The following is a 26,926-nucleotide window of genomic DNA, read 5'->3' as shown; positions in this document are numbered from 1 at the left end:
CTAACCTAATGTTGCTATGGTCGCTGTTCCTTAAATGTCCCCTTAACTGACACTTGATCCTCTTGACCCACCTGATTCACCTCATTTCCCAGAACCAGATGCAGCAATGCCCTCTTCCTTGTTGGGCCAGAAACATATTGTTCAAGAAAATTATCCTGAACACAATCCAGAAACTCTTTTTCCCCCTTTCCCTTTTACACAATTATTATCCTAGTCTATGTTAAGGTAATTACATTCCACCATTATCACTATTGTATGTAGCTTTTGTATCTCTCTCCCTTTGACACGAAGGGGCTTACAGGAATCGTGTGGGAAGATGGTGTTTGAAGTAGATCAGCCATTATCCAGTTGAATGGTGGAGCAGGCTCAAGGGAGTGAGTGGCCCACTCCTCCTCCTATGTTCTCCCACAAGTTGGTGGGAATTGTTAATTATTTTTAATGTGATGCCAATCAACCCCTCCAGCCCAGGGAGGAATCTATTTCAATTGTCGAGTCTCATTCCAACACAAGTAAATTCCTTGTGGAGATATTTTTTAAAAATGATTTTTTTTTTCTTTTCTTAAAATCTTATAGGAGGCTGACAGTGGAGAAGAAGAACGCAGATCCCAACCACGCAGGTAAGAGTTGGCACTTGGTTTTTCAACTGATTTCTGATTCATGAACCCCTATGTAAAAATAAAGTGCATAAAATTTGCTTTACAAACACCTTGATGTTTTCATAGGTGTAGGAGTATAATTTCAGCACCTTAGTTACAGTCTCCAAAAATTAATCTCCAATATAAGTGCTCTACACTATGGCAAGAATCATTTTTAAAATGTCAGTTTTGCACCTTATTGAGAAGGTATCCTCAAAATATTGAATAAATTCAAAACACTAGAATTATTTTAGTAAAGTAAATATTTCGTGACAGTTTAAATCTTTTCAATTCTTAACTCTTAAGTACCAGGGTGCGTTTCATTGAGCTATAAACAACATGCATTTGTATAGTGTTTCTGACATGGGGAAAAATCTCTCTCACTATAGTGAGTGTAAGCAGGTTGATATCAGAGTAGAGGTGGGAGATTGTTTTCTGCCCATCATAGTTGGTATGCAGTACACTGTCATCAAAATTGGTTCTTTTCCGTCAGTTTGTTTCCTACTTAAACATCTCAGACCATTATGGAGTGTCACAACCATGACACCCATATTAGCTCTCCTCCAATTAAATATTTTTTTAAAATCTAGATTGTCCTTTTCCATAGCGAACCAAAATCTGATGATGATATGGTCACTGTTCCCTAAACATAAATGTTTTCCATGAAACATTAATTTTTGCTGCATAATTTTTATTATTTATTTTGTTTTGTCATAATCGTGATACCGCACTTGGAATGTGAGGACAAGAGAAATGACAAACCTAGCTTCTTCATACCCTGTAACATGGTCAAGGAAGAGAGCAGATTTACAACTGCTGCTGAGACTTACATCTGCTACTGGAGTATAGCCTGGTACCAGTAGCTTTAACACATGACCCATATTGACTACACACTTCATTTTGCAGTCCATTACCGCCAGGTGGTGTCCAGGTACATGCAAATTGTTGTTAAAGACAGAAAAACCACAATGGTGTTTTACCCAGAGAAAGTGAAGGGCTGCTGGCCATTGGCAATGGCCATTAATTTTTTTTGGAGGGCTTTCTGGTAATTAATGCCATAATGGTAAGCATCATGGTGGACATCTCAGCGCTACATGTACTATATTGTTGTCAATTCTGCCCTAAGCATAATTACCTAGAAGCAGCTGCAGTGACGTCATCGAAGGCACAAGGCTGATTCTGATGGAGCAATTAACCAAGCAGTGGGATTTGAAGTGGCTCAAAAGTTGGTTATTTGATTAATGATGTCCAATTGCTCTTGTGGAGAGATGAAGACCCAAGATTTCCTAATGGGGTCTAGAGCTGCGCCTCTTTGTGCCCCTAACCCATTTCAAGACAGCTTTGGATTGGCTGGGAAGTCACCACTACTCCAAACTCTGGCCTTGGATTAATATTATAGTCAACAACATCATTTTAATAGCACCTTTAAGATGGTAAAATGCCCCAAGGCACTTTGTAGGAGCAATACCAAACAAAATTTGACACCGAGCCCCATTAACATAAATAAAAGCAGGAGTAGGTCATTTGGTCCTTCAAACCTGCATCACCATTCATTATGATCATGGCTGATCTGACTGTGGCCTTAACTCAACTTTCCTGCCTGCTTGACTCCTTTGTAGATCAAAAATCTGTCTTAACAGCCTTGAAAATATTCAATAACCCAAATTCCACTACTATCTGGGATAGTGAGTTCCAAAGATTAACAACCATCTGAGAGAAGAAATCCCTCCTTGGGTAGACCCCAGAGGTTACTGTTTGGGAGTGGGAAGAGATGATATTGCAGGTAATTCTTTGGCTATGTCTGAATAGATGGGAATGGCAGCCCCACTCAACTGGGCAATGGAAAAGAGGCACTGGGGGGAAGATGCAGTAGCCAATAGTGCCAAAGGTTACAGACAGGTTGTGAAGTATGAAAAGGGATACTTAACCATGGTCAAAGGAACACTGGATGTCATTTGTGACTTTGAGGGTCATTTCAGCACCCTGATTGGAGCGCTTCAAACATGGAGTTGCAAGAAAAATGGGAGCAGATTTGGGAGGCAACACAACACATTCAAGGACTTAAAAGATGGTAGGGTAGGCGGAGATGAAACAGTTGCAAGATCAGAGGAGTCAAGGGTTGGCCCTTTGAGAAGAGTGTTTTATGATGGCGGATTTGAAGAGGAGGGGAACAGTATCTGAGGAGAGAGAACCATCAACAAGATCAACTAACTTAGGGCCCAGCAAGGAAAGTTGGGTGATCAATAGTTTAGTGGGAATGGGAATTGAGAGAGCTGGAGGGCTGTCTCATGGACAAGATGAGCCTGGAGAGGGCATAAAGGGAGATGGGAGGAAAAACAAGAGAGAGATTCAATTACAGGGCAAGGACAGGGGAAACCTTAGGGGAAGTTTGGCTCTGTTCTGCAGGTTTATCAAAATACCTTGCAGGTTTTTGATGGGTGTTTTCGTTACCTGTGGTTTAAAATTGCAGTTGGTCAGATTGGAGGGAGAGACTGGTGGCTAAATATGATGCTCCATTTTAACTGCCACCTGCCCAGTTTCTGTCAGGTGGGAAGTTACATTTCCCCACACCTACCCAATTTATGCCTAAGGCTGTGAGTGAAGGGGAGGGAAATACCTTTTGTAGGCAGCTTAACATGTGAAGCAGAAAATCAGAGGCATAGAATCTCTATTCTGTGGAAGGAGCTCCTTGCAACAGGATTTTCTCTTTTAGTTTTGCTTGAAACATAAAGTATTATTGCTAGTGTTTATAAAGCAGTGTATCTTCTAATTCATGGAACACTATCACAGGTGTTTCACTAATGTAAAATATAATTTCTTTGTGCACATTTGGAATTTATCCAAAGTGAGTGCTGGAAGAAACATTTACAGCACTAGAATTGGCACAAAATAGGAATATTTCACTCTCATGTTCTAGTGCTTGAGGACAAAGCACATTGTGACAACCCAGTCAGCCTCTTTATCCTGAATTTGAAGCCAGTTTCTATGTCTAAACATGGTTTTGATGTAAGAATGAGAAGGCAACATACTCCTTGAATAATAAGCCTCAATCGGGTAAAGGAGCAAAGGGATCAGAGGGTACAATTGCACAAATCAGGTCAATAAGACTTCAAAACCATCACTATGGGGTTCATTTCTTTAGGGGATAGAATTGAAAAGCAGACAAGATAGATTAAACTTCTGTAGAACCTTGGTTAGAACTCACATGAAGTACTGTGCACAATTCTGGTCACCTATGAAGAGGATATAGAGGAACTGGAGAGAGTGCAAAAAAAAAGGGATTCACGAGGAAGATGCCAAAATTGAGCAGATTTACTTATTAGAAAAGGTTGAACAGACTTGAGCTCTTTTTCTGTAGAAAAAAAAAAGACTGTGGGGGTGATTTGAAAGTTCTTTCATTCTATCAAAGTCACCATCATTTTAAATGTAGAGGTGGGGGGAGCCATATAAATATAGAATAATAATCAATAAATCTAATGGAGAATTCCAGGGAAACATCTTTATATAAAGCCTTGGTAAGAAAGCAGAACATGCTACCATGGGAAATAGATGAGACAAATAGCTTAGATACAAGCTAGATAATCACATGAGAGAGAAATAAATGGAAGCATATGCTGATATGGTTGGAGGAAGAGGGATTGGAGGACATTCATGTGGAGCATAAATGCTGAAACAGACCATCTGGGCCAAATGGACTCTATGTAATTCCTTGTAGTGATACATGGCTGTTGTAAGTAAATCATGAAGTAATACAAACCAGAAAATCTACCAAGTTCTCACAGCATTTTACTCTTCTGTGCATTCTGAATTGTTCTAGATCTGTCCTGGCATTTTTTTGGCATAGTACAGGTATAGCTTCTCAAATCCAGCTATCTGAAAACTGGAGATGTCTGAAACATTTTTATAAGCTGCCATGCATGAATTTAAATTCTTACTAAATGAGTGAAATAACTTATTGGCTTACATACGAACTAGGAGCAGGCGCAGGCCACTTGGCCCCTCGAGCCTGCTCTGCCATTCAATAAGATCATGGCTGATCTGACTGTAACTTCCACTCCACTTTCCTGCCTATCTCTGACAACCTTTCACCCCCTTGTTTGTTGAGAATCTACCTACCTCTGTCTTAAAAGTATTCAAAGACTCTACTTCCACTTTTGCCTTTTGAGGAAGAGAGTTCCAAAGACTCATGACCCTCAGAGAAAAGATTTCTCCTCAGCTTTGTCTTAAATGAGCGACCCCTTATTTTTAAACCGTGATCCCTAGTTCTAAATTCTCCACATCCACTCTCTCAAGACCTCTCAGGATCTTAAAGGTTTCAATCAAGCCACCTCTTACTCCCTTAAACTCCAGTGGATACAAGCCTAACCTGTCCAACCTTTCCTCATAAGACAACCTGCCCATTCCTGGTATTAGTCTAATAAACTTTCTCTGAATTGCTTCTAACACATTTACATCTTTCCTTAAATAAGGAGACCAGAACTGCTTCCAGATTTGACTTCACCAGTGTCCTGTATAACTGAAGCATAACCTCACTACTTTTATATTCGATTCCCCCCTCAATAAGCGATAACATTTTATTAGCTTTCCTAATTCTCTTGCTGTACTTGCACACTAGCCTTTTGTGATTCATGCACTAGGACACTCAGATCCCTCTGAATCTCAAGAGCTCGGCAATCTCTCACCATTTAGATGATATGCTTTTTTATTTGCCCAGCTAAAATGGGCAATTTTACAATCGCCCATAATATACCCCATTTGCCAGATCTTTGCCCACTCACTTAACCTACCTATGTCACTTTGTAGCCTCCTTATGTTCTCTTCACAATTTACTTCCCTACCTATCTTTGTGTCATCAGCAAATTTAGCAATTATACCTTCTGCCCCTTCATCCAAGTCATTTATATAAATTGTAAAAAGTTGTGGCCCCCTGATCCCTGTGGCACACCAACCAGAAAATGACCCATTTATGCCTACTCTGTTTCCTGTTAGCTAGCCAATCTTCCGTCCGTGCCAATATGTCACCTCCTGCACCGTGAGCTTTTATTTTCCACAATAACCTTTCACATTGCACCTTATCAAATGCTTCTGGAAATCAGTGCATCCACCAGTTCCCCTTTATCCACAGCACAGGTGACTCCTTCAAAGAACTTCAATAAATTGGTTAAACATGATTTTCCTTTCACAAAACCATGTTGACTCTGCCTGATTGTTTTGAATTTTTCTAAGTGTCCTGCTGTAACATCTTTAATAATAGCTTCCAACATTTTCCCAATGTCAGATGTTATGCTAAATGACCTGTGGTTCCCTGCTTTCTGTCTGTCTTCCATTTTGAATAAAGGAGTTACATTATCTATTTTCCATTCTAATGAAACCTTCCCTGAATCAAATGATTCATTTACATCATTAGCCACTTCTTTTGAGACCCTAGGTTGAAGCCCATCAGGACTCTGAGATTTGTCAGCCTGCAGTTCCAACGATTTGGAGCTTGTTCGCCTAGGTGCTGCACTGGACTAGTTATCAGCTTAGCGTGCCAGTCTTTTCCAGTGTTCCAAGTGACCCTTGACCCCACCTGACCCAGCTTGGCCTGATCTGCCTGACCTGACCCGACCCAGTCCTAAACCCCCCCAACCCAAAAGCCAGAAAGATCTGAAATCTGGCACAGACTCGGTCCCGAGATTGCCAGTTTGAGACACTGTACCTATAATTTCAACAATTAATTTTATGCTGGCCTAGAATGAGTCTGTGAGGGACTACAGCAAATGATTTTTATTGTGGCTATTTCAGATCTATTTCAAGCCTTTCGTTTTGAAATTGTATTCTTTGGATAATTTCAGCTGTGCTCATATTGTACATTTCCTGGAAAGATTGCATCTGGCCAAGGCCTTTTTGTGTTGCAACTGAGGCATTCTTCCATAATTATGCAACATTAAATAAATGGAGCATTGTGTTTTAGCATAAATGAATTACAGCAAATGGGATGATAACTGCTTTACATTTCAATAGTTGGCAAACTTACTTTTCTGTCTAATATTTTGACATGTTATTGAGTTTTTCCTTGTGATATGGCATGAATAACAGTTAACAAGACACCTGCCTACTCTTTTGGTCATGGGTGACATGTATATCAGTTGATTTGATGCAGTAACAGTATTGTGTGTCATTAAGTGGTAGGGTACAGGTACATGCCTGAAGAATCATGTACTGTGATTTTACCAATGTTTCTGGGCAAGTTTTGAGTGAAGAGAAGAAAATTAATTGATAAATCATCCTGGAACTTCCTGCTCATTTTCCACCAGCCAAGTTAGCAGAAGCACTGTGGGACTTGGGTATAGGTTGCTCTTCCAGTAGGGAAGCCAGAATGGAAAAACACATTTTTAACAGGGTTTATGTGGCTTCTCCAAAGCAAGGGTTGGGTTCAAAATTGAAGATTTTTGACTACTCTGACTTTGTGGAAAGCTCTAACTACACATTTGTTCAAAGTCAAAGACTTTGTTATAGCTCATAGCCTACAATAGGATAGAATCTTAAAGAATGCTCAAAAAAATTTGGCAAAATTACAGTTTACATAATTCAGTTATTGATAATCTCTGTCTTCATTGGCTTTTGTATGATGGGTCATATGAATGGAGAAGTGTTTTCTAACCATAAACACGTTACCGCACCATGATATTTTAAAATGTGCTGACTGTATTACTTCTAGTTTATCGTAGTGATAAGGCTGGAAATGTAATGAAATGTAAATTAAGTAATCTTATTAGCCACATGTAAAATATGAAAACATAGGTTTTTAGTTTCACAAATACAAAATCATAAGAGCAGCCTTAAGCACCTTGCTCACTGAGTTCAGCTAGTGAACCAATGATTTGAACTTTTGGGAAGACTAGTGCATATTTTATCATACTGTCTGAGTAGAATGACATCATATAAATATAAAATGCCCCAAGACACTTCACAGGAACATTATTAAAAAAAATGATACAGAGCTACAAAAGGGGATATTAGATCAGATGAACAAAAGCTTGGTCAAAGAGGTCAGTGTTAAGATGTGTCTTAAAGCAGGAAATTGTGGTGGAGATATGTAAGGAGGGAATCCCTGAGCTTGGGGCCTAGGCAACTGAAGGCATGGTCACCAATGGTGGAGCAATTTTAATAAAAAATATTGAGGATACTCGAGGCCAGAATTAGAGTGCTGATATGTCAGAAGTTGTGGGGCTGGAGGAGATTACAGAGATATGTGTGACCATAAAGGGATTTGGAAACAAGGACGAGAAATTTAAAATCAAGATATTGCTTTGCTGGGAGTCATTGTTGGTCTGCGAGCACAGGGCTGATAAGGGAATGGGACTTGTTGTGAGTTAAGACATGGGCAGCAGAGGTTTGGATGATGGAGGGTAGAATGTGAGAGACCAGCAGGAGTGTATCTGGAGGTAAGAAAGGCTTGAATGAGGGTTTCAGCAGCAAGTGAACTGAAACGGGGGTGAAGTCAAGTGATTTAATGGAGGTAGAAATAGGCAGTCTTAGTGATGGCACAAATATAGTGGAGAGAAAATGGAAGAGGGTGGTTCATCATTTGGAGGGAAAACTTCCTCTTCTCCCTGCAGAAGGGCCTACAATTGGGACAAGCAGTGTGAGTTTCCAGCATAGCACATAGGTGGTGAAGCCACACCCCTTTTAACAAACAAATCTTTAGCTCATGATGTCAAGGTCTGTGTTCAGATCATTGACGGTTAATTTTTAATGATTTTTAATAAGCAATAAAAATTGTACCTAGCAACAAACCCATGCAAGAAGTATTTTAATCCCTGGCCAAATCAGCCCAAGTTCCCAAATGACAGGTCCCTGCCCCTTTACAAACTGGTCATCAGTGTGCGCTCCTCCAGAGCACATTGAGGCACACCAGAAGTTGCAGTACCATTGCAGTCCTCAGTAGTGACGAATGGCTCAGCATTTGCTGCTACTGGGGTTGCGAGATCCAAGCAAATAAGTTTTGTTGCAACTGGGGCGCTCCTTGTTCAGTCACTTATACTTGTTTCAAACATCCCTTCTTTCCAGACTTGGGTTGCATTTAAAAAACTATTGGATGTAAAATCTACACTGCTATTTCATGTGTGAAAATAAAATTGATTTATCTGAATTCTTCCATTACCACTGAGTCTGTGACAACAGACAAAAGTCAGGAAAAGGTATTTTTCATTTCATTTGTAAGGCTTAAAATGTGTTCCCGTTTGAAAAGATGCCATATTATTACACCATTTAGCCCTCAAGTAGGGGCAAAGATTTCCCTACTGTTATGACCCTAGGCCAGACCTCAAAGTTTTTCGGAGAGAGAAACAGAGTTAACGTTGCGAGTCCATATGATTCTTCTTCAGAGCTAAAGAGAAGTAGAAATGTGGTATGCTTTATATGGTTTAAGAGGGAGTGGAGCAGGTGGAACAAAATAGAAGGTAAGGAGAAATTTGACAAAGATATCATGGATGCAGGGCAAAGGGAGTGTTAAAGACTAAAGAAGGTGTTGATAGTGGCATAGAGTAAGATAACAGAATGTGTTAATAGCAGAATAAGGTCAGTGCTCTGTGAAAGCAAAACATAAAAACAAGTGACAGATGGTCCTGTGTTTGGGGAAAAGAGATTTAAAATAAATAAATTGGATTGAAAAAGAGGTAAAGAAGAAGGAGAGAGTTCATGGTCTGAAGTTGTTGAATGCAATGTAAGATGCCTAAGTCGGAAGATGAGGTGCTGTTCCTCCAGTTTTCATTGGGCTTTGTGAAGGAAATACACAAATAAATAGGTAGAATTCATATGTATTTAGGAAATTATACTTCAGAATTGAGAAAATTGACACAGATTCATGGATAGCCATTTTTACCCAGAAGCCTACAAACATATGTATATGGGCAGCACTAGCCTTGCAGCTCTGCTTCGAACTAGAAACAGATGTTACCTCACCTGTACCATCCACTAGGTATCACTGGGCCTCTTTCCTTTTTTGGAAATAGAGAAAAGTGAAATGCCTTATTCACCAGCAAAGGAACTTTAGGGAAGATTATTCATGGCACAGCCTGGCATTATTCCCATTATCTATTAAGAAGACATCCCTAAGACTTAGCTCAGCGAATCAAAATTGGACATGTTCAGATATAAAAATAAATATTAAAGGGATGCAGCTCTATCCAAGTTGGAGAACAAAAAGCAATTTAAAAAATCTTTTTTCTATTAAAAGTTTAAGATCACTTTATGAAGAAATAGAAGCATTTGGAAGAAACCAGGAAGGATATTAGAACATATTATAAGTACACGTTGACTAGATATCGGCCTACAGCGTTGATATAATAAAACCATTTTAACAACTTGACAATAGTGAATTTTAAGGGCTAATCAAGGAAGAGTCTAATCAAGGAGGTAGCACCCATAGCTGCTAAAGATGATGTAACTGGCTTTAGAACGGTATAAGTGTTCAAGTTTCCTTTCAGAAAATCAGAGATATTGCAGAAGGGTATTGAGAACCCTCCAGTATTTCTCCATTTGTCAAGGGGTTGGATATTTTAAAGTAGGCAGCTTTTGTGTCCAACTGCCCATCAACTGAACCACTCTGGGATTTAAGATAACACATTACTTTGAATATTTGATAGATATCGGTAACTAATTTTAATTGTAGCATTGTATTTTGAAGTCTTTTTCACTGGACTCCCTCTTAGAACTAAGACCATGTTTTTTTTATCTTTCTATAGTAATTAACATTGCGATGTACTTATCCATTTTAAAGTGTATTGAATGTTAAATACTTATTTAATACATTTGTAAATAAGTTAGTAAAATATAATGTCTCTTGTAGACTTCAGTATGCAGTTTAAGAACCCACCTCTTGTATTTTCTGAAAGTGGGAAGGTACAATTTTTTGAAGAGACCCCCAGACCCTTATAACATCTGGGTAATCATAACTTAGCTGACAAATTATTTAACAGGCTACTTGGAAGAACATAATATCTCTTGATTGCCACCTTTCTTGTGGGAGATGTGGTTCACTTTCTCAGACCAAAATAAGTGTCTGTGAGGTGGCTGCTTTGAACTCAATTGAGGGTGATTGTTAAAGGAATGCTCCCGATCAAGGGTAGTTCCCACTGGGGCTAGAGTTATAATCCACTTCAGCTTCACTGAAACATTGCAGCAGGCCAAGGATGGACATGTGGGCATGAGAGCAAGAAGTGTGTTGAAATGCCAAGGAACAGGAAGACCTGGGTCATGCTTGTGGACTGAGTGAAGATGTTTTGCAAAGCAGTCACCCAGTCTGTGTTTGGCCTCCCCTGTGTAGAGGAGACCACATGGGAGCAGAGAATATAGCAGACCAAATTGAAGGAGGCGTAAATGAAGTGCTGCTTCACCTGAAAGGAGTGTTTTGGGGCCTTGGACGGTGAGGAGGGAGGAGGTAAAGGGGCAGGTGTTGCACCTTCTGCTTTTGCATGGAAAGGTGCCTTGAGAAGGGAATGAGGAGTTGGGATGATGGAGGAGTGGACCCGGTTGTCATAGAGGGAATGATCCCTATGGAATGCTGACAGGAGAGGGTAAGGGGAAGATTTATTTGGTGGCAGTATCTTGATGGAATTGGCAGAAATGGCAAAGGATGATCCTTTGAATGCGGAGGCTGGTGGGGTGAGAAGTGAGGACAAGGGGGAGCATTTCATGGTTCTGGGAGGGAGGGGAAGGGTGAAGGCAGAGTTGCGGGAGATGGATTAGACATGGTTTAGGGCCCTGTCAACCACAGTGGGGGGGGGGGGTGATCCTTGGGTAAGGGAAAAGGAAGAACATGTCAGAAGCGCCGTTTTAGAAAGTAGCATCATCAGAACAGATGTGGCAGAGGTGGAGGAATTGGGAGAATGGGATGGAGTCCTTACAGGAAGCAGGGTGTGAGGAGCTGTAACCAAGGTAGCTGTGGAAATCGGTGGGCTTGCGATGAACATTGGTAGACAGTCTATCACCAGAAATGGAGACAGAGGGGTCAAGGAAGGGAAGGGTAGTGTCAGAGATGGACTATGTGAAGGTGAGAGAGGGGTGGAAATTGGAAGCAAAATTGATAAATTTTCTCGGGTTCAGACAAGAGCATGAAGGAACACCGATACAATCATTGATGTACTGAGAAAAGAGTTGTTGGAGGGGGCCTGAGTAGGACTAGAACAAGGAATGTTCCACATGCACCACAAAAAGACAGGCATAACTGGGGCCTATGTGGGTACCCATAGCCACACCTTTTTATTTGGTGGAAGTGAGACCAGTTAAAGGAGAAATTGTTCAGTGAGAGAACAAGTTCAGCCATGCAGTGGAGAATGGTAGTGGATGGGGATTGTTTGGGCCTCTGTTGAAGGAAGAAGTGAGAGCCCTCAAACTGTCCTGGTGGGGGATGGAGGTGTAGAGGGACTGGAAGTCCATAGTGAAAAGGAGGCAATTAAGGCCAGGAAACTGGAAATTGTTGATATAACGTTGAGCGTCAGAGGAATCATGAATGTAGGTGGGATTAGACTGGACAAGGAAAGGGAGAATGGAGTTAAGATAGGAAGAAATGAGTTCCATCGGGCAGGAACAGGCTGACACGATGGGTCTACCAGGGCAGTCATGTTTGTGGAATTTGGGAAGGAGGTAGAAGCGGGCTATGTGGGGTTGGGAGACTGAGGTTGAAAGATATGGAGGGAAGATCTCCAGAGGAGATGACGTCAGTGACAGTCCTAGAAACGATGGCTTGATATTCAATGGCGGGGTCACAGTCCAAGAGATGGTAGGAAGAAGTGTCTGAGACTTGACACTCAACCTCTGCAAGGTAGAGGTCCTCCTTCAATTTGGTCTACTGTATTCGCTGCTCTCAATGCAGTCTGCTCTACATTGAGGAGACTGAATGCAGACTGGGTAACCACTTTGCAGAACACCTTTGCTCAGACCGTAAGAATTATCCAGACCTTCCTGTTGCTTGCCATTTCAACATGCAATTTTGCTTTCATGCCCGCATGTCTGTCCTTGGCCTGCTGCAATGTCCCAGTGAAGCCCAACACAAACTGGAGGAACAGCACCTCATCTTCTGATTAGGCACTTGACTGACTTCCGGACTTAACATTGCATTCAACAGCTCCTCTCCTCCTCTTTACCCCTTTTTCAAATCCAATTATTATTTTTTTATCTATTTGTTCATTTTATTTATTTATTTTACCCCTTTTCCCCACCTTCCCTGCCCCCACGGCCCACACACAGGGCCATCTGTCACTTGTTTTTATGTTTTGCTTTCACAGAGCACTGACCCTTGTTTTGCTAATAACACATTCTGCTATCTTAGCGCTATGCCACCATCAGCATCTTCTTTAGTCTTTAACACTCCCTTTGCCCTGTGTCCATGACATCTTTGTCAAATTTTTTTTCACCTTCTATTTTGCTCCACCTGCTCCATCCCATCTTAAACAGTATAAAATCCATCACATTTCTACTCCTCTTTCGCTCTGGAGAAGAGTCATATGGACTCAAAACTTTAACTCTGTTTCTCCCTCCACAGATGTTGCCAGACCTGCTGAGTTTTTCCAACATTTTCTGTTTTTATTTCAGATTTCCAGCATCCACAGTATTTTGCTTTTGCCTCAAGTTCTTTGTATGATCCTGTTAGGGGTCAATAACTTTTTATTTACAGTAGACAAAATTTGAGATCTTAGCCACTTAGTAAGAGAATAAAACCAGAGGATTCCACAGGTTTTGAACAAGCAAAACTAACCTTTACTATACAAGGTCAGAAAGATAAAACAATTTATAATATCTATCTTATGCCTGGGAACCCTCTTTTGGGATCTCTCCCTGTCCCCTCCCTGGGACTCTTCTCAGCTACGGTGCTCTGCTCCTGCGTTACATGACCCAGTTTTTGCGCTGTTTCTTTTTCCCCATATTATGGAGGCACACAGTTATCAGGATGGCTGAGCCCTTTACTTGGATTGCTGCCTGCTCCCGGCTGATGCATGTGCAAAACTCCCGAGGCCTGTCGGGATTTGGAGTTCCAGGCCCTTGCCCCATGAGAAGGTAAGTTGGATCTCATCAAACCTCAAGGAGGGAAAATAGCTGGTTGAATCATGCTACTATTCTTGTGTTTCCCGGCACCTATTTAGAGAATAGCATAGTATTGGCTGCAGTTCAGCTAGTGTTTTGTATTTATAGGATCTAAAGGGGGGAAAAATGTACAAAGTTAGTCTATAAATTGGTCATAAATTTCTCTTTATTAAGTAGCTTAGATCATCGTTGAATATGATACATTATTGCATGCGCTGCCAAAGGATTTATCTTGAATTATATAATTCATTAAACCTTGTTTTATGTGCCCTCTGATGGACTTGTTTAAGTTTGCTTCTTGGCCAACAAGGTAAATTAAGCTGTTTTCTTTGGATGAGATACTAAACAGAGATCCTCCCTGCTGTCTCAGATGGACTTAAAAGATCCTACAACATTACTTCAAGCAAGGGAGTTCTACTGGTGTTCCACCCAACATTTATTTCTCAATCAGCGTCACAAAATTCAATTATCTGGCCCTTTTATTGCATTGCTGTTTGTGGGACCTTGCTGTGCACAATTTGGCTACTGTATTTTCTTTTATTATGAAAGTTATTACATGTCAAAGTAGTTAATTGACAGTAAAATGCTTTGGGACATCTTGGTATTGTGAATGGTGCGATAGCCAAGTTACTGCCCTTTATTCTTTTGGAAAAGCTCAAATTTTCATGTTCTTTTTAGGACCTCTCTGGGCAGTGTATATAACGATGTATTTATGGGGAAAAAAATGCTTGACTGGGAAAAACAGGAAAGAATAAGGCATCACTATCACTATCAGCCTCCTGGGGGTACCATTGTTATGAGACTATGCCCTTTTAATTTTGAAAAAAATTGATTTTTCAAGTGATTGGGCGTTTTGCAATTTGAACTGAAACAGAGCAAACTACTCGAAAATGCAAAGCTACATTCCAAGACGAAGGTGAGAAACCAACAAATCACCCCATGGGAGTTTGAAGAGAGACATTTCCTATAATCCAGATACCTATCGAAACTTGTAACTAAGGAAGCGATATTAAAAATATAAAGTATTTGGTATTGAAACAATGCCACTGACAGACCCACCCAAAACCTCTGAAATACACAATGGGTGAAGTATTTCAAAGCAAGGCTGCCAGCCACCAGTTTGCTCTTTCTTTGACTTAAGAAAACCCGATTTGGAAAAGGCATATTCTTGTGAAAAGGAAACCTAAGCCTTTGTTGTGACCAACTGAGGAGGATGAATAGAGGGGAGCCAATTCGCTCCTTCTCAGCTGGTTATAACACCATTGACCAGAGACGGAACTGGACCAGCCGTATAAATACTGTGGCTATAATAGCAGGTCAGAGGCTGAGAATTTTGGGGAGAGTAGCTCTCCTCCTGACTTCCCAAAGCCTTTCCACGATCTGCTAGGCACAAGTCAGGAGTGTGATGGAATACCCTCCACTTGCCTGGATGAGTGCAACTCTGACAACACTCATGAAACCTGACATGATCTAGACAAAGCAGCCCGCTTGATTGACACCCTATCCAGCACCTTAAACATTCACTCCACCACTGATGCACCGTAGCAGCAGTGTGTACTGTCTAAAGATCACTACATCAACTCACCAAGGCTCCTTTGGCAGCACCTTTTAAACCTGTGACCTCTCTTATCTAGAAGGACAAGGGCAGTAGATGCATGGGAAGACCATCACCTGCAAGTTCCACTCCAAGTCATACAGCATCCTGACTTGGGACTATATCACCATTCCTTCACTTTCGTTGGGCCAAAATCCTGGAACACCCTTCCTAACGGCAGTGCAGGTATACGTACCCCAGATGGACTGCAGCAGTTCAAGAAGGTGGCTTACCACCAACTTCTCGGGACAATTAGGGATGGGCAATAAATGCTGGCCTAGTTAGTGATGTACACCTCCCATGGACAAATAAATAAAAATCCAGGACTTGCTCATCAGTACTAAATTGTATAGCCAAGCCAAGTCCAAGGTTAAATTAAATCTTTGGTCAGTGTTGACTTTACTGGTTGGAAAATATGAATAGAAATAAGCCATTCAGCCCCTCGTGCCTGTTTAGCCAATCAGGAGATCATGGCTGATTTTGTATCTTAACGTGGATGTCAGCAAAGGAGAAACAAGCCATCTTAGATTTAATAATGAGCGTGCATTCGTCAACAATCTTACAGTGAGGGAACACCTAACTAACAGTGACCACAATATGATAGAATTTGGTATTACGTTTGAGGGGGAGTAGGGCAAGAAACAAGCTTTTGGTAATAAAAGCAGAATATGCTGGAAAAACTCAGCAGGTCTGACAGCATCTGTGGAGAGAGAAACAGAGTTAACGTTTTGAGTTTGAATGATTCTTCTTCCTTGGTAAGTCTTTGTTAAGGTTGACTTTGGAGGGAATGAAGCAGGAATTGTCTAGATAGACTGGGCAGAACTAGTAACATGTAAAACTCTGAATGAGTTGTGGGAGATATTCAAAAAGGTATTTGGTAGAATGCCAAAATCTATACATATCTCCAGAAGGTAAGAGCTTTACTTATGTAACTAAATAACCTTGGTCAGTAAGGGAAGTCAGAGATTTGACCCAGAACTTCCAAACTTGGGGGTCTTACCCGAGAGATACCCCAGAAGATGTGCTGAGGGATCCTCAGGGAGTCCCCACCAAGGACTGCACGGCATTTGCTTGGTAAGTTTAAACATCCAATGGGCAATTACCCTGCACTGGGACTGGGAACTACCTGATATTCCAATTTAAATCGGAGACTTTGGATGATTCTGGCTGTCTTGGCAGAAAAGTTATCCAGGCAATGTTAGAAGGATTAAAACCACTTCTAATTCCATGGTAACTATAGTACTGACGACCCACCCCAACACAAAAGAAAAGCTGTATTGAGACTGGTCGTCAACTGAATATTTCAAAACTGAGAATGACTGTTGGGCAAAGGTTTGTTCAGCAAAGGTATACCGGTTAAGAATGAAGGTGGGTAAGTGTAGTTAAGATATAGATTGACCATGATGTAATTGAATGGTAAAACTGGCTCAAAGGGCTGAACGACCCACTCTTAACCCAATGTTTTAATTGACTTTATTATCCTCTGGTTAGGAGCAGAGAAATCAGTCAAAATTTTCACCTTTGATCCATATCCGATTACTCTTGTTGGCAAAGAAGATGAATGTGAGCACCTGACCGTTGGGCAGTCCCCACATTTGAATAGTCTACATTTACTGTGAGCTCGTGTGTGTGTGTGTGTGTGTGTGTGTGTGTGTGTGTGTGTGTGTGTGTGTCTATATATATATATATATATATATATATATATATATATAAAGAAAATATCTGGCAAGATACCACAGGGCTGCCAATGCCTATGGAGCTGCACCTAAGCAAATTATTGCCTTTGGGAGAGGAACAGAAAAAAAGGATGGAAAATTGGGCAAAGTAAAAGTGTTCCATTTTAACTGTGGGTTTTGCAACAGTAAGCAAATAAGAATGTAAATAGTTAGTCATCAGTCTGTAACATGGAGAAGCAATTTTTCCCCATTGAATACCATTTTGTGCAGGGACTTCCTTGTCTGTTATCCAAACTGCAGTAGGATACTGTATAATGTGATCTTGCAGTTGTTAGAACTGTTTGTTTTGTGTGTGTAAATTAAATAATCTTTGCAGACTGAGTAATAGCAATCTGACCCATTATATCATTGCACTTTATTACTATGATTAAGTATACAAAGACCTCATAAGTTTATTACAAACTTTCTGAAAGTTTATTTTAATGTCTTATTTTTATTTTCTCCTGCTCCATATTGTTTCCCATTGTCAGGGCAGCCGGATAATCTTCTACCTGGACTCTGCCAAAGCAGTTCTTGGGTACACCATCTTCACTACAAAAACTGCTTGTTTCTTTTGCTTGCACTTAACTTAATCTAAAACTGAGTAGGTGGGTGGGTGGGACTGCTCTATAATTATGCTCCTTACACTATTCTGTAACAACAATAGGTAGCTTAATTTTCCCCAGGCCTGAAACCCATTTTATGCAGCGCCGCACCCAGGTAGAAATAAACAGCAGTTCGCACGCAACTGGCAGTGACAATTGTTAGCAGCTGCTAAATTCCTAACCACATGTGGTAAGATTTTCTAGGTGACCTGCCTACCCAGTAAGGTGTAACATAATTTTAGTATATGTTGGGAGGTAGGCTTATTTTGTGGAACAATCCCGAAGTAATCTGCTGCATAAACTCTATCAAGATTGTATGTTGACCTCTGAGAAAATGTCGCGCAAAAGAGATGATAGAGATTTTATTTGGATTATTTAAACCAGGATAATTTGGAGCTCAAAGTATTCTGCATATGATGCACTGATACTATAGATCACATTGGCAAACGAGTCAACAATAACTTACATTTATGTAGCACCATTAACATATTAAAATGTCCCAAGTTGCTGCAGAGGCATTAGTAAACAATACATGAGCCATGTAAGCCGATCAAAGGAGTCAGTTTTAAGGAGCATCCTAAAGGAAGAAAGTGGGGTGGAGAGATGGAGCGGTGTGAGGGGCTAGTCTTCCAGAGCTTGGGCCCTAGGCAACTGAAGGCACGGCCACCAATGGCAAAGCGATCAAAATCGGAAGGCTCAATGCCGGAATTAGATGAGCACAGAAGCCTTGGAATGTTGTGGAGCGAGAGGAGATCACAGAGATGGAGGGACGAGGCCGAGGAGGGATTTGAAAACAAAATTTTAAAATCAAGACGTTGATTGACTGGGAGCCAATGTAGGTCAGTGAACACGTGAGTGATAGGCGAATAGGATAGTGAAGTTAGAACGCAAGCAACAGAGTTTTGGATGTACTAGAGTTTACGGAGGATAGAATGTCAGTCATGTGTTGGAATAGTAAAGATTAGAGGTAACAAAGGTATGATTGAGGATTTCAGCAGCAGGTGAGCTGAGGCTGGGGCAAGGTCGGGTGATACAGAGGTGGAAATAGGACAAGTCAAGAAGGATGAGAAGAGACAGTTTACTATTGTCGCAGTTGCATAGGATGTTATTTGTTGTTGCAATCCAGCGTATACAGAATAAAGCACCTCGAACCTGCAGTGATAACATGGCCAACCTCAAACTGTTCACTTTAAAACAAACACACTGTAATATATTTTCACAGAATTCGATTGAATGTCAAGGAGGCAGGAAAGTTCATGTTTCCTTGAGCAGGAGGATAGTTATATCTGAAATTATGCTTACATTGCTTTCAGATTGAGGTGGGGGGGGGCGGTGGACAAGAGGTACCTCAGAGACTATATCATGGAAAGAACCTTCTTCGATAGTGGGATGTAAGCAGAGACTTGTAACTTCTTGTGCATTGTTTTGTGTTTTGTTTTAATCATTCTGCCTTTTAATCTTATGTTTTCCTGCTTTTGGAAACTGGGATATGCTCTCCCCCCCCCCCCCCCACCTATTGGAAGCATGGAGTTTCACTGTTTTATTATATTTAAATGTGGTTTTTTACTAGGTCTTGTGGCACAGTGAGTAGCACCCTGACCCTGAGACAGAAGCTCCAGATTAGGGTTCCATGCCAGGACTTGATGGCCATGGCAGATGTGTTCATAATGTGGCCAAACAGGTTGATTATTAACCTGTGAATCTTTCCAATACACTTACGGCATGCAGCAAAAGCGGGAGGGTTTCTTGGTCAGCCTTGCTTGATGTGGAATGGCATCCCTCAAGCTATAGCCTCTGACAACAGGTTAGTGACCTGTTCCAGGAAAAATGAGCTTTGGAAACAAACAAAAACATGTCTGCTTTGTTGCCTTATGTCATCAGATACAGGAAAGTCTCTAAGTCTAAGTAAGTTGCAGTAGAGTAGGTTTCCAACACTCAAGTGCAAAATCTAAGCAGTATGAGACAACAAGTGGTTTTGTACTTCCTGCTCCAGTGAATTGAGGAGTCAGATCACTTCCTGACTCTCAACTTATGCAACCAAAAGGAGACTGACGCTGTTTTACATCAATCTGAAAATACTTAAATGTGATATTTCTCCAGTTAACTAGTTTAAGGTGAATTACAGAACCAGTTCTAAGGTGAATTACAGAACTCATTTGCCCCAAAATGACATCTCAATTGATAGATATGATGACTTAAAGACTTTTTTAAAAAAAAATCCATGAACAAAATTCCAAAGTAATATAGCAATTTTCTTCCCAAAGGTACTTTTTGAGTTAAAACTATTTTTTGAGCTTTTAATATTTAACCATTGATTCTTATAAGGCCAGTAGCCTGTTAATTAGAAAGTCTGTCGTTTTAATTGCTAGCACAGTGGCAAAAAGAGGAAACAGGTTGATGTGACTGACTGACAGACTATAGGCTTATTATTAATGAGTATGTTGAATGAAAAACAAATGTGGAGTGATAAATAGCAAGTTGGTTTTCATAAAAGCAAAATACTGCGGATGCTGGAAATCTGAAACAAAAACAAAAATAGCTGGAAAAACTCAGCAGGTCTGACAGCATCTGTGGAGAGGAATACAGTTAACATTTCGAGTCCTTATGACTTCATCAGAACTAAGGAAATACTGAAATGTGGTGAAATATAAGCTGGTTGAGGGGGGTGGGACAGGTAGAGCTGGATAGAGGGCCAGTGATAGGTGGAGGCAAAGAAGAGATTGCCAAAGATGTCACAGACAAAAGGACAAAGGGGTGTTGACGGTGGTGATATTAGCTAAGGAATGTGCTAATGGTGACATTAAGGGTAGAAAGCAGGACAAGCAAGGTACAGATAGCCCTAGTGGAGGTGGGGTGGGGGGAAGGGATCGAAATAGGCTAAAAGGTAGAGATAAAACGATAGATCAAAATAAATTTAAAAGTAGGTGGGAAAAGAAAAATATATTTAAAAAATGATAAATTATTGGAAAAAGTGGGATCGGAAAGGGGATGGGGATGGAGGAGAGAGTTCATGGTCTGAAGTTGTTGAACTCAATGTTAAGTCTACAAGGCTGTGGAGTGCCTAGTTGGAAGATGAGGTGCTGTTCCTCCAGTTTGTGTTGAGCTTCATTGGACCATTGCAGCAGAACAAGGACAGACCTGTGGGCTTGAGAGCAGGGTGGTGTTGAAATGGCAAGCGACAAGGAGGTCTGGGTCATGCTTGCGGACAGACCGAAGGTGTTCCGCAAAATGGTCACCCAGTCTGCGTTTGGTTTCTCCAATGTAGAGGAGACCGCATTGGAAGTAGCAAATGCAGTAGACTAAATTGAGGGAAGTGCAAGTGAAGTGCTGCTTCTCTTGAAAGGAGTGTTTGGGCCTTTGGACAGTGAGGAGGGGGGAAGTAAAGGGGCAGGTGTTTCTCCTTCTGCGGTTGCATGGGAAGGTACCGTGGGAGGGGGTTGAGGTGTAGGGGGTGATGGAAGAGTGGACCGGGGTGTCCTGGAGGTAAGGATCCCTGTGGAATGCTGTCAGGGGGATGAAGAGAACATGTGTTTGGTGATGGCATCATGCTGGAGTTGGCGGAAGTGGCGGAGGATGATCCTTTGAATGCGGAGGCTGGTGGGGTGATAAGTGAGGACAAGGGGGACCCTATCATGTTTCTGGGAGGGAGGAGAAGGCGTGAGGGCGGATGCGCGGGAGATGGGCCGGACACGGTTGAGGGTCCTGTCAACCACCGTGGGTGGGAAAACCTCGGTTAAGGAAGAAAGAAAACATGTCAGAGGAACTGTTTTGGAAAGTGGCATCATCAGAACAGATGTGACGGAGGCGAAGGAACTGAGAGAATGGGATGGAGTCCTTACAGGAAGCGGGGTGTGAGGAGCTGTTGTCGAGGTAGCTGTGGGAGTCGGTAGGCTTGTAATGGGTTTTGGTGGACAGTCTATCACCAGAAATTGAGACAGAGAGGTCAAGGAAGGGAAGGGAAGTGTCAGAGATGGACCATGTGAAAATGATGGGAGGGGTGGAAATTGAAAGCAAAATTAATAAATTTTTCCAGGCCCAGTTGAGAGCATGAAGTGGCACCGAATCAGTCATTGATGTACCAAAGAAAGGGTTGTGGGAGGGGGCCTGAATAGGACTGGAACAAGGAATGTTCCACATACCCCATAAAGAGACGGGCATAACTGGGGCCCATATGGGTACCCATAGCTACACCTTTTATTTGGAGGAAGTGAGAGGAGTTAAAGGAGAAATTGTTCAGTGAGAGAAGTTCAGCCAGACGGGGGAAAGTAGTGGTGGATGGGGATTGTTCGAGCCTCTGTTCGAGGAAGAAGCTAAGGGCCCTCAGACCATCCCAGTGGGGGATGGAGGTGTAGAAGAATTGGACGTCCATGTTTTCATGTTTCCTTTACTGTATTTACAAGTCTTTAATCAACTCCAGTTTTATTACGGCAATTAACTGTTGGGGAAATACATAAGAAGCTGGGTGCACTTTCTAAGAATGGTTTGGTTTCAAATACTGTAGGAAGTTTTGACCATTATTTGGGGCTTAGTTATGGCTCATCACCTCGTATCACAAACAATAAACATGCAATTAGAGAGTCATTGTGTATTTTCAGTGACGTGAAGAATGGGTGTGATTCTGTGTAGTTAGCAATGAGGGGGAGGTTTGAGGTAAAGGGGGTTTATGAAGGAGTAAACTTTCCAGTTCAGGTGACTAGAGTTATCTGAAATTGTTCACTGTATTTGAACTTAGATTATTTGCTAGACTTTGGGTTCAGAACTATAAAGATTACCCATGGATATGTCTGCTGACAACACATACTGAAGGAATATAAAATACATCTGATTATCTGTGCTGAATTTATTGTTCCTTAACAGACAGGTACTCCTGTAATCATTGGACTTGTAAATATTATGTGAGCCCTTCCTTTCTAGATATGGTGGCTGCAGCGATAGTAACAGGTAACTGAAGTAATTTACTATCAGTAAAATAACGTCAATGCAAAATTAAGAAAGTTGGTGAAGGGAGGCTTTGTGATTTAATCTCGTCTCATACTTTTGGATAGAATTCAAATTGGATCAAGATTGAGGTAGGGTAAACCGCACATGGTTTTTCTTCATTATTTCCTGTACACGGTGTCTTTCATGTAACTTACAAACGATAAAGGCATTTTGTAAGTTAGAACATTTGCTGAGGCACAGTTTCATTTGCCATACATTCTAATGACAGACTGCTGCTTTTTGGAACAGTTTAGACCAGGAATCATGTCAGCTTGGCTCAATTAGTTATTTTTGGCTGAGTCAGATGTTTTTTGGTTCAAGCTCTTGAGCACATCTAGGATGACACTCCAGTGCAGTACTATGGGAATGCTGCCCTTTAGGTGAAACATTAACTGAGTCTCTGTTTGCTTTACTGGTTGACATGGTTAATTGATATTTCATGGAATTATTTGAAAAAGAGCAGAGTTGTTCCTAAATCTTGACATTATTTCATCCTCAAACAACACCAGAATCATAATTTTACAGCAGTATCCCATTGTGTTCGTGCCACTTTCTGAAAAAAAACTTTCCATAGTACCAGGCTTCTGCCTTTTCTCTCTGTACGTTTTCTTTTTAAGAGCCCTTATGGATTCACTTTTTAGTATTCTTTCATGATCTAATAACACTCAACGTTTTTTATACTAACCACACTCCCTTCTTCTTTGTTCTTTCGCTGACCATCTTAAATTTATGCTCTCTAGTTACAAACTCATTAGTTAGTGGAAATACACTCTTGTTAGATCACCTTTTATGTTTTGTTCCAATGAAAATTCTGTCTATATAACTAAAGCCTCTTTTGTCCCTTGTATCATCTCAGTGATTCTTTTCTGTGTTGTCTCCATGGACTTGACATCATTTCTAAAATAGAAATCTCAAAACTGAACACTGTTTTCCAATTACAACCTATCAAATGCTTGTCATAGATTTACAATGACCACTTTGCTTTTGTAATCTCTGCTCCTGTTTATAAAACCGAGGACCTTATACATTTTTAATATAACAATTTGTTCTCTCATTTTTAAAGAGTTGTATATTTAACTCCCAGGTTTCTGCTCCTTTTTAAGTTTTATCGTTTGATGCATATTTATTGTCCTCCTGCCTCAAATGCATCCCCTCAAATCTTAAATGTTAACCAACATCTATTTGCTCAATCTACTAACTCTTATGCCCTTCTCAGGGTGTTTATAGTTCTCTTCATAGTTAGCCACACTCCACATTTTTTGTCTTTAAGTTTTGATGTTTTTCCTATAGTCAAACACACCAATTTTTATATAATATATATTTTGGGAAATGCAGTGGTGACTTAGAAGTGTGTATACACACCTCCAATCAAAAAAATACTCAATGCTCTTTGGAGGACATAGTTTCACACGAGAATATTACACGAGTCATTACGTTGTGCATTATGGAACATTTCTCAGAGTTTAAGGTGCCATATAGAGGTATGTCTTTTTCTTTGTTTTCTTCCTTCAGGCTTATAGCTTTTTAGACACGATTCTTGCATTTAATTTGATAGTAGTAAAAGAAGATTGGTTGTTGCATCCTTCAATTCACTTGCTGCTTGCACAAATTGGTTAGGAATTGTTCCCAAATTCTGAGCCTGTACAAAATATTTCAGTGCCTTCATGTTGCCCATCCAGTGATTGCCCCCTCCTTGCTATCCAACAGTTCTAAAATATGTGCACATTGATGCACTTTCTGACTGACACATACAGTCCAGGATCCACAGACTTGGGAGGGGAAAAATGGTATTTATAGAGCTGCACTGTTTATATTGGTCACAGATCCCATGAAATCTGCCTGAATGGATTTGAATACTGAGCTAGGATTCTAGCATCTGATTTGGATTAAGCTTGGTTAACAATGTAAACAGTGCAAGCAAATCTTGGAATAGCTGATTATTGAGTGGATTTTGCTTAATGTGCTGTTATTATATACAGGGTATTTTGATTCAGTCCTTCGTCACTGTGACAGTATCAAATAGTCTTCCAGGCAAAGAAATGGAGTAACTATATCTTCATCACTTGCTGCACATGCAGTCCATGCTTGTTTTAATCCAATCTGAATTTTATATCAGATGGTCAGTCAGCATCTACAGTGAACAAATAAGTTAGCATTTCAAGATCTAACTTCTCTATAAATGCTGACTGACCTGCTGAGTGTTTCTAGCATTTTCAGTTTTTGTTTAGTTTCCAGCATTTGCAGATGTGTTGCTTTTGCCTGTTCAAAATCACGCTTGTACTGGCAATGTGTGAATGGAGTAAAGCCCGTACTGCTTTTAATCTGATCTCTAGTTGTCAATGAAAACATGCTGAGATATGTGTTCTTCATAAACACATCTCTTCAATCAGTTTCACATCTATAAAAATAATTGCCTGCAGTGCACAGTAAATGACCAGCAAAGTGACAACTATGTCTGCTATTACACAAAGAAAGGGAGTGGGTTTTGTATTCAACTTTAAAAGTCTGGTTGAACATCTTAAGAACTGATGACCCAACTGATCCAGCTCTGCTGTATGACATTCATTTACCCAGCCTAAATTAAAATAACAATGCCATATAAATAATGACCTGAATTTTGTGGTCAGTGGCGAAGCAAGGGCTCTCACTGCTGACCTTGATAAAAGATGCCCACAAAGATCTAGCAATCTTTGTGACATGCTTTTCCCCTTCTCCTGAAAGCAGTTAAATCTTGTACGAAATCAATGGGATGCCTTTTTTTTTCACACACAACAAACCAGGAAGTTAAAGAACTTAATTTAAATTCAATTAATATTTAGATTGTGAAGTAAATGATTATGATTGGCTTAAGATGGAAGCTCAGATAAACAAAATTTTAAAGTAGAATTTTTTAAAGACTGTGGACTTTTCAAATAATTTTGCAGAAATTTGTCAATTCTTTAGGTATTTAAAATTTGCTCTTCAGTGTCAGAAAGTGAGTTTTTAACAGTAATCCTGTTACAATCCCAGTTGCACCTTATTCAACAAGGTTCAACTTTTTCAAAGGTTTTTACAGTGAGACCACCAGCATGGAAGTAGAGGTTTAGATCAAATCATAATTGCAAGGGGGAATTGCAGCCTGTGGGAACTCCAAAACACAGCCCCCGGAGGAGCTTAGACTTGCTGACGGCAATTTCTGCATTTCTGTGTTGCTCTGCACATGCCCGGACCCTCGAAGTTGCTGTCAATTTCACTGGAGTAATGATAGAAAACACTGCTACCTTCACTACAGAAGAAAGTTGGCCATGAAATCTTCATATTTATAACTGTAGTGTTCAATAACACATATTTGGCGAAGGGAGTAAGATTTGTTTTTGTTTCTGAAATGGCCCCATTAAGAAGTTTCTATTTTAACGTAAATTGAGAGATCGCAAAGGCCCAATAAACTTGCTGGAAGTTCATTCTGGCTTATTTAAAAGCAACTTATTAATTGGTATACACCTTCCTTGCTATATTACACAAAGGGAGAAAACCCTCGAGTCAAATGAATTATTTCACAAACAGAAAGGCAATAATCACCTGTTGCTCATGCAAATAAACAAGGAGTGTCTGAACTCTGTGATGACATAGGACCTCACCATATATGGTAAAATCATAGGAGGTCACCTCACACTGATTAATTTCAGCAATAATTGAGTCAAGTTTAAATTTATATTGAATCACTTGTTTTTAAAGCTTTTATGACAATCCTGAAAGTGATCTTGTAAGATTGACCTAATTGCACTAGTTAAGGGGAATACATGAATGTACGATTGTCTCTCTTTAAATATTTGCCCACATTTTTCTCTCTCCCACTTTTCTTACATCACTAACTCACATGAAAGGAGGATAGTTAGTTACATGAAAATCAGATACACTCTTGTACCTTGCCCAGCACTGCATTCTTCTTATATCAGGCTAAACTGTTGTGTACCAGCAGCCTACTGAATCATAACCATGTTGTGCCAGGAATTAGTGGAAAGTAATCAAGAATGGAAACCTTTGATTTTCCCCCCTTTAGTTATCCTCTGTATTAATTTTAATCCTATAAGACTAGCTGATTTAAAATATAAAGTTAATGCTAATTAACTTTAAATTTTGATTAAAGCAAATTTTAAAAAAGTTTAAAACTTTTAAATTCTCACCTTATTCTGATTTTGCTCCATTTCTATTCTTTTCTGTACTTTTCTGTCAAAAGATAATTATTTAACATTTTAATTTCTCTAGTTGATCGTAGTTATTTTGTTTCCTGTCTGATTTTTCCAAAAAGAAATTGTGTTAAAAGACTTAAGTGCTTGGTTCTTCTCCTCTCTG

General features: G+C 40.3%; 1 protein-coding gene across 2 annotated transcripts in view; it reads left to right on the top strand.

Moving 5' to 3' along the window:
• ssh2a (slingshot protein phosphatase 2a) overlaps positions 1 to 26,926 on the top strand; it is a 178,571-nt gene that overhangs the window by 53,317 nt on the left and 98,328 nt on the right. For both annotated transcript variants that reach the window (XM_041198101.1, XM_041198100.1), the window contains exon 2: positions 574 to 617. In XM_041198101.1, coding sequence (XP_041054035.1) covers positions 574 to 617 — 44 coding nt within the window. The remainder of the gene's footprint in view (positions 1 to 573; positions 618 to 26,926) is intronic.

Source organism: Carcharodon carcharias, chromosome 10 (genome assembly GCF_017639515.1).
Source record: "Carcharodon carcharias isolate sCarCar2 chromosome 10, sCarCar2.pri, whole genome shotgun sequence".
Classification (NCBI taxonomy): domain Eukaryota; kingdom Metazoa; phylum Chordata; class Chondrichthyes; order Lamniformes; family Lamnidae; genus Carcharodon; species Carcharodon carcharias.
This window is presented reverse-complemented; position numbering and strand designations above follow the sequence as displayed.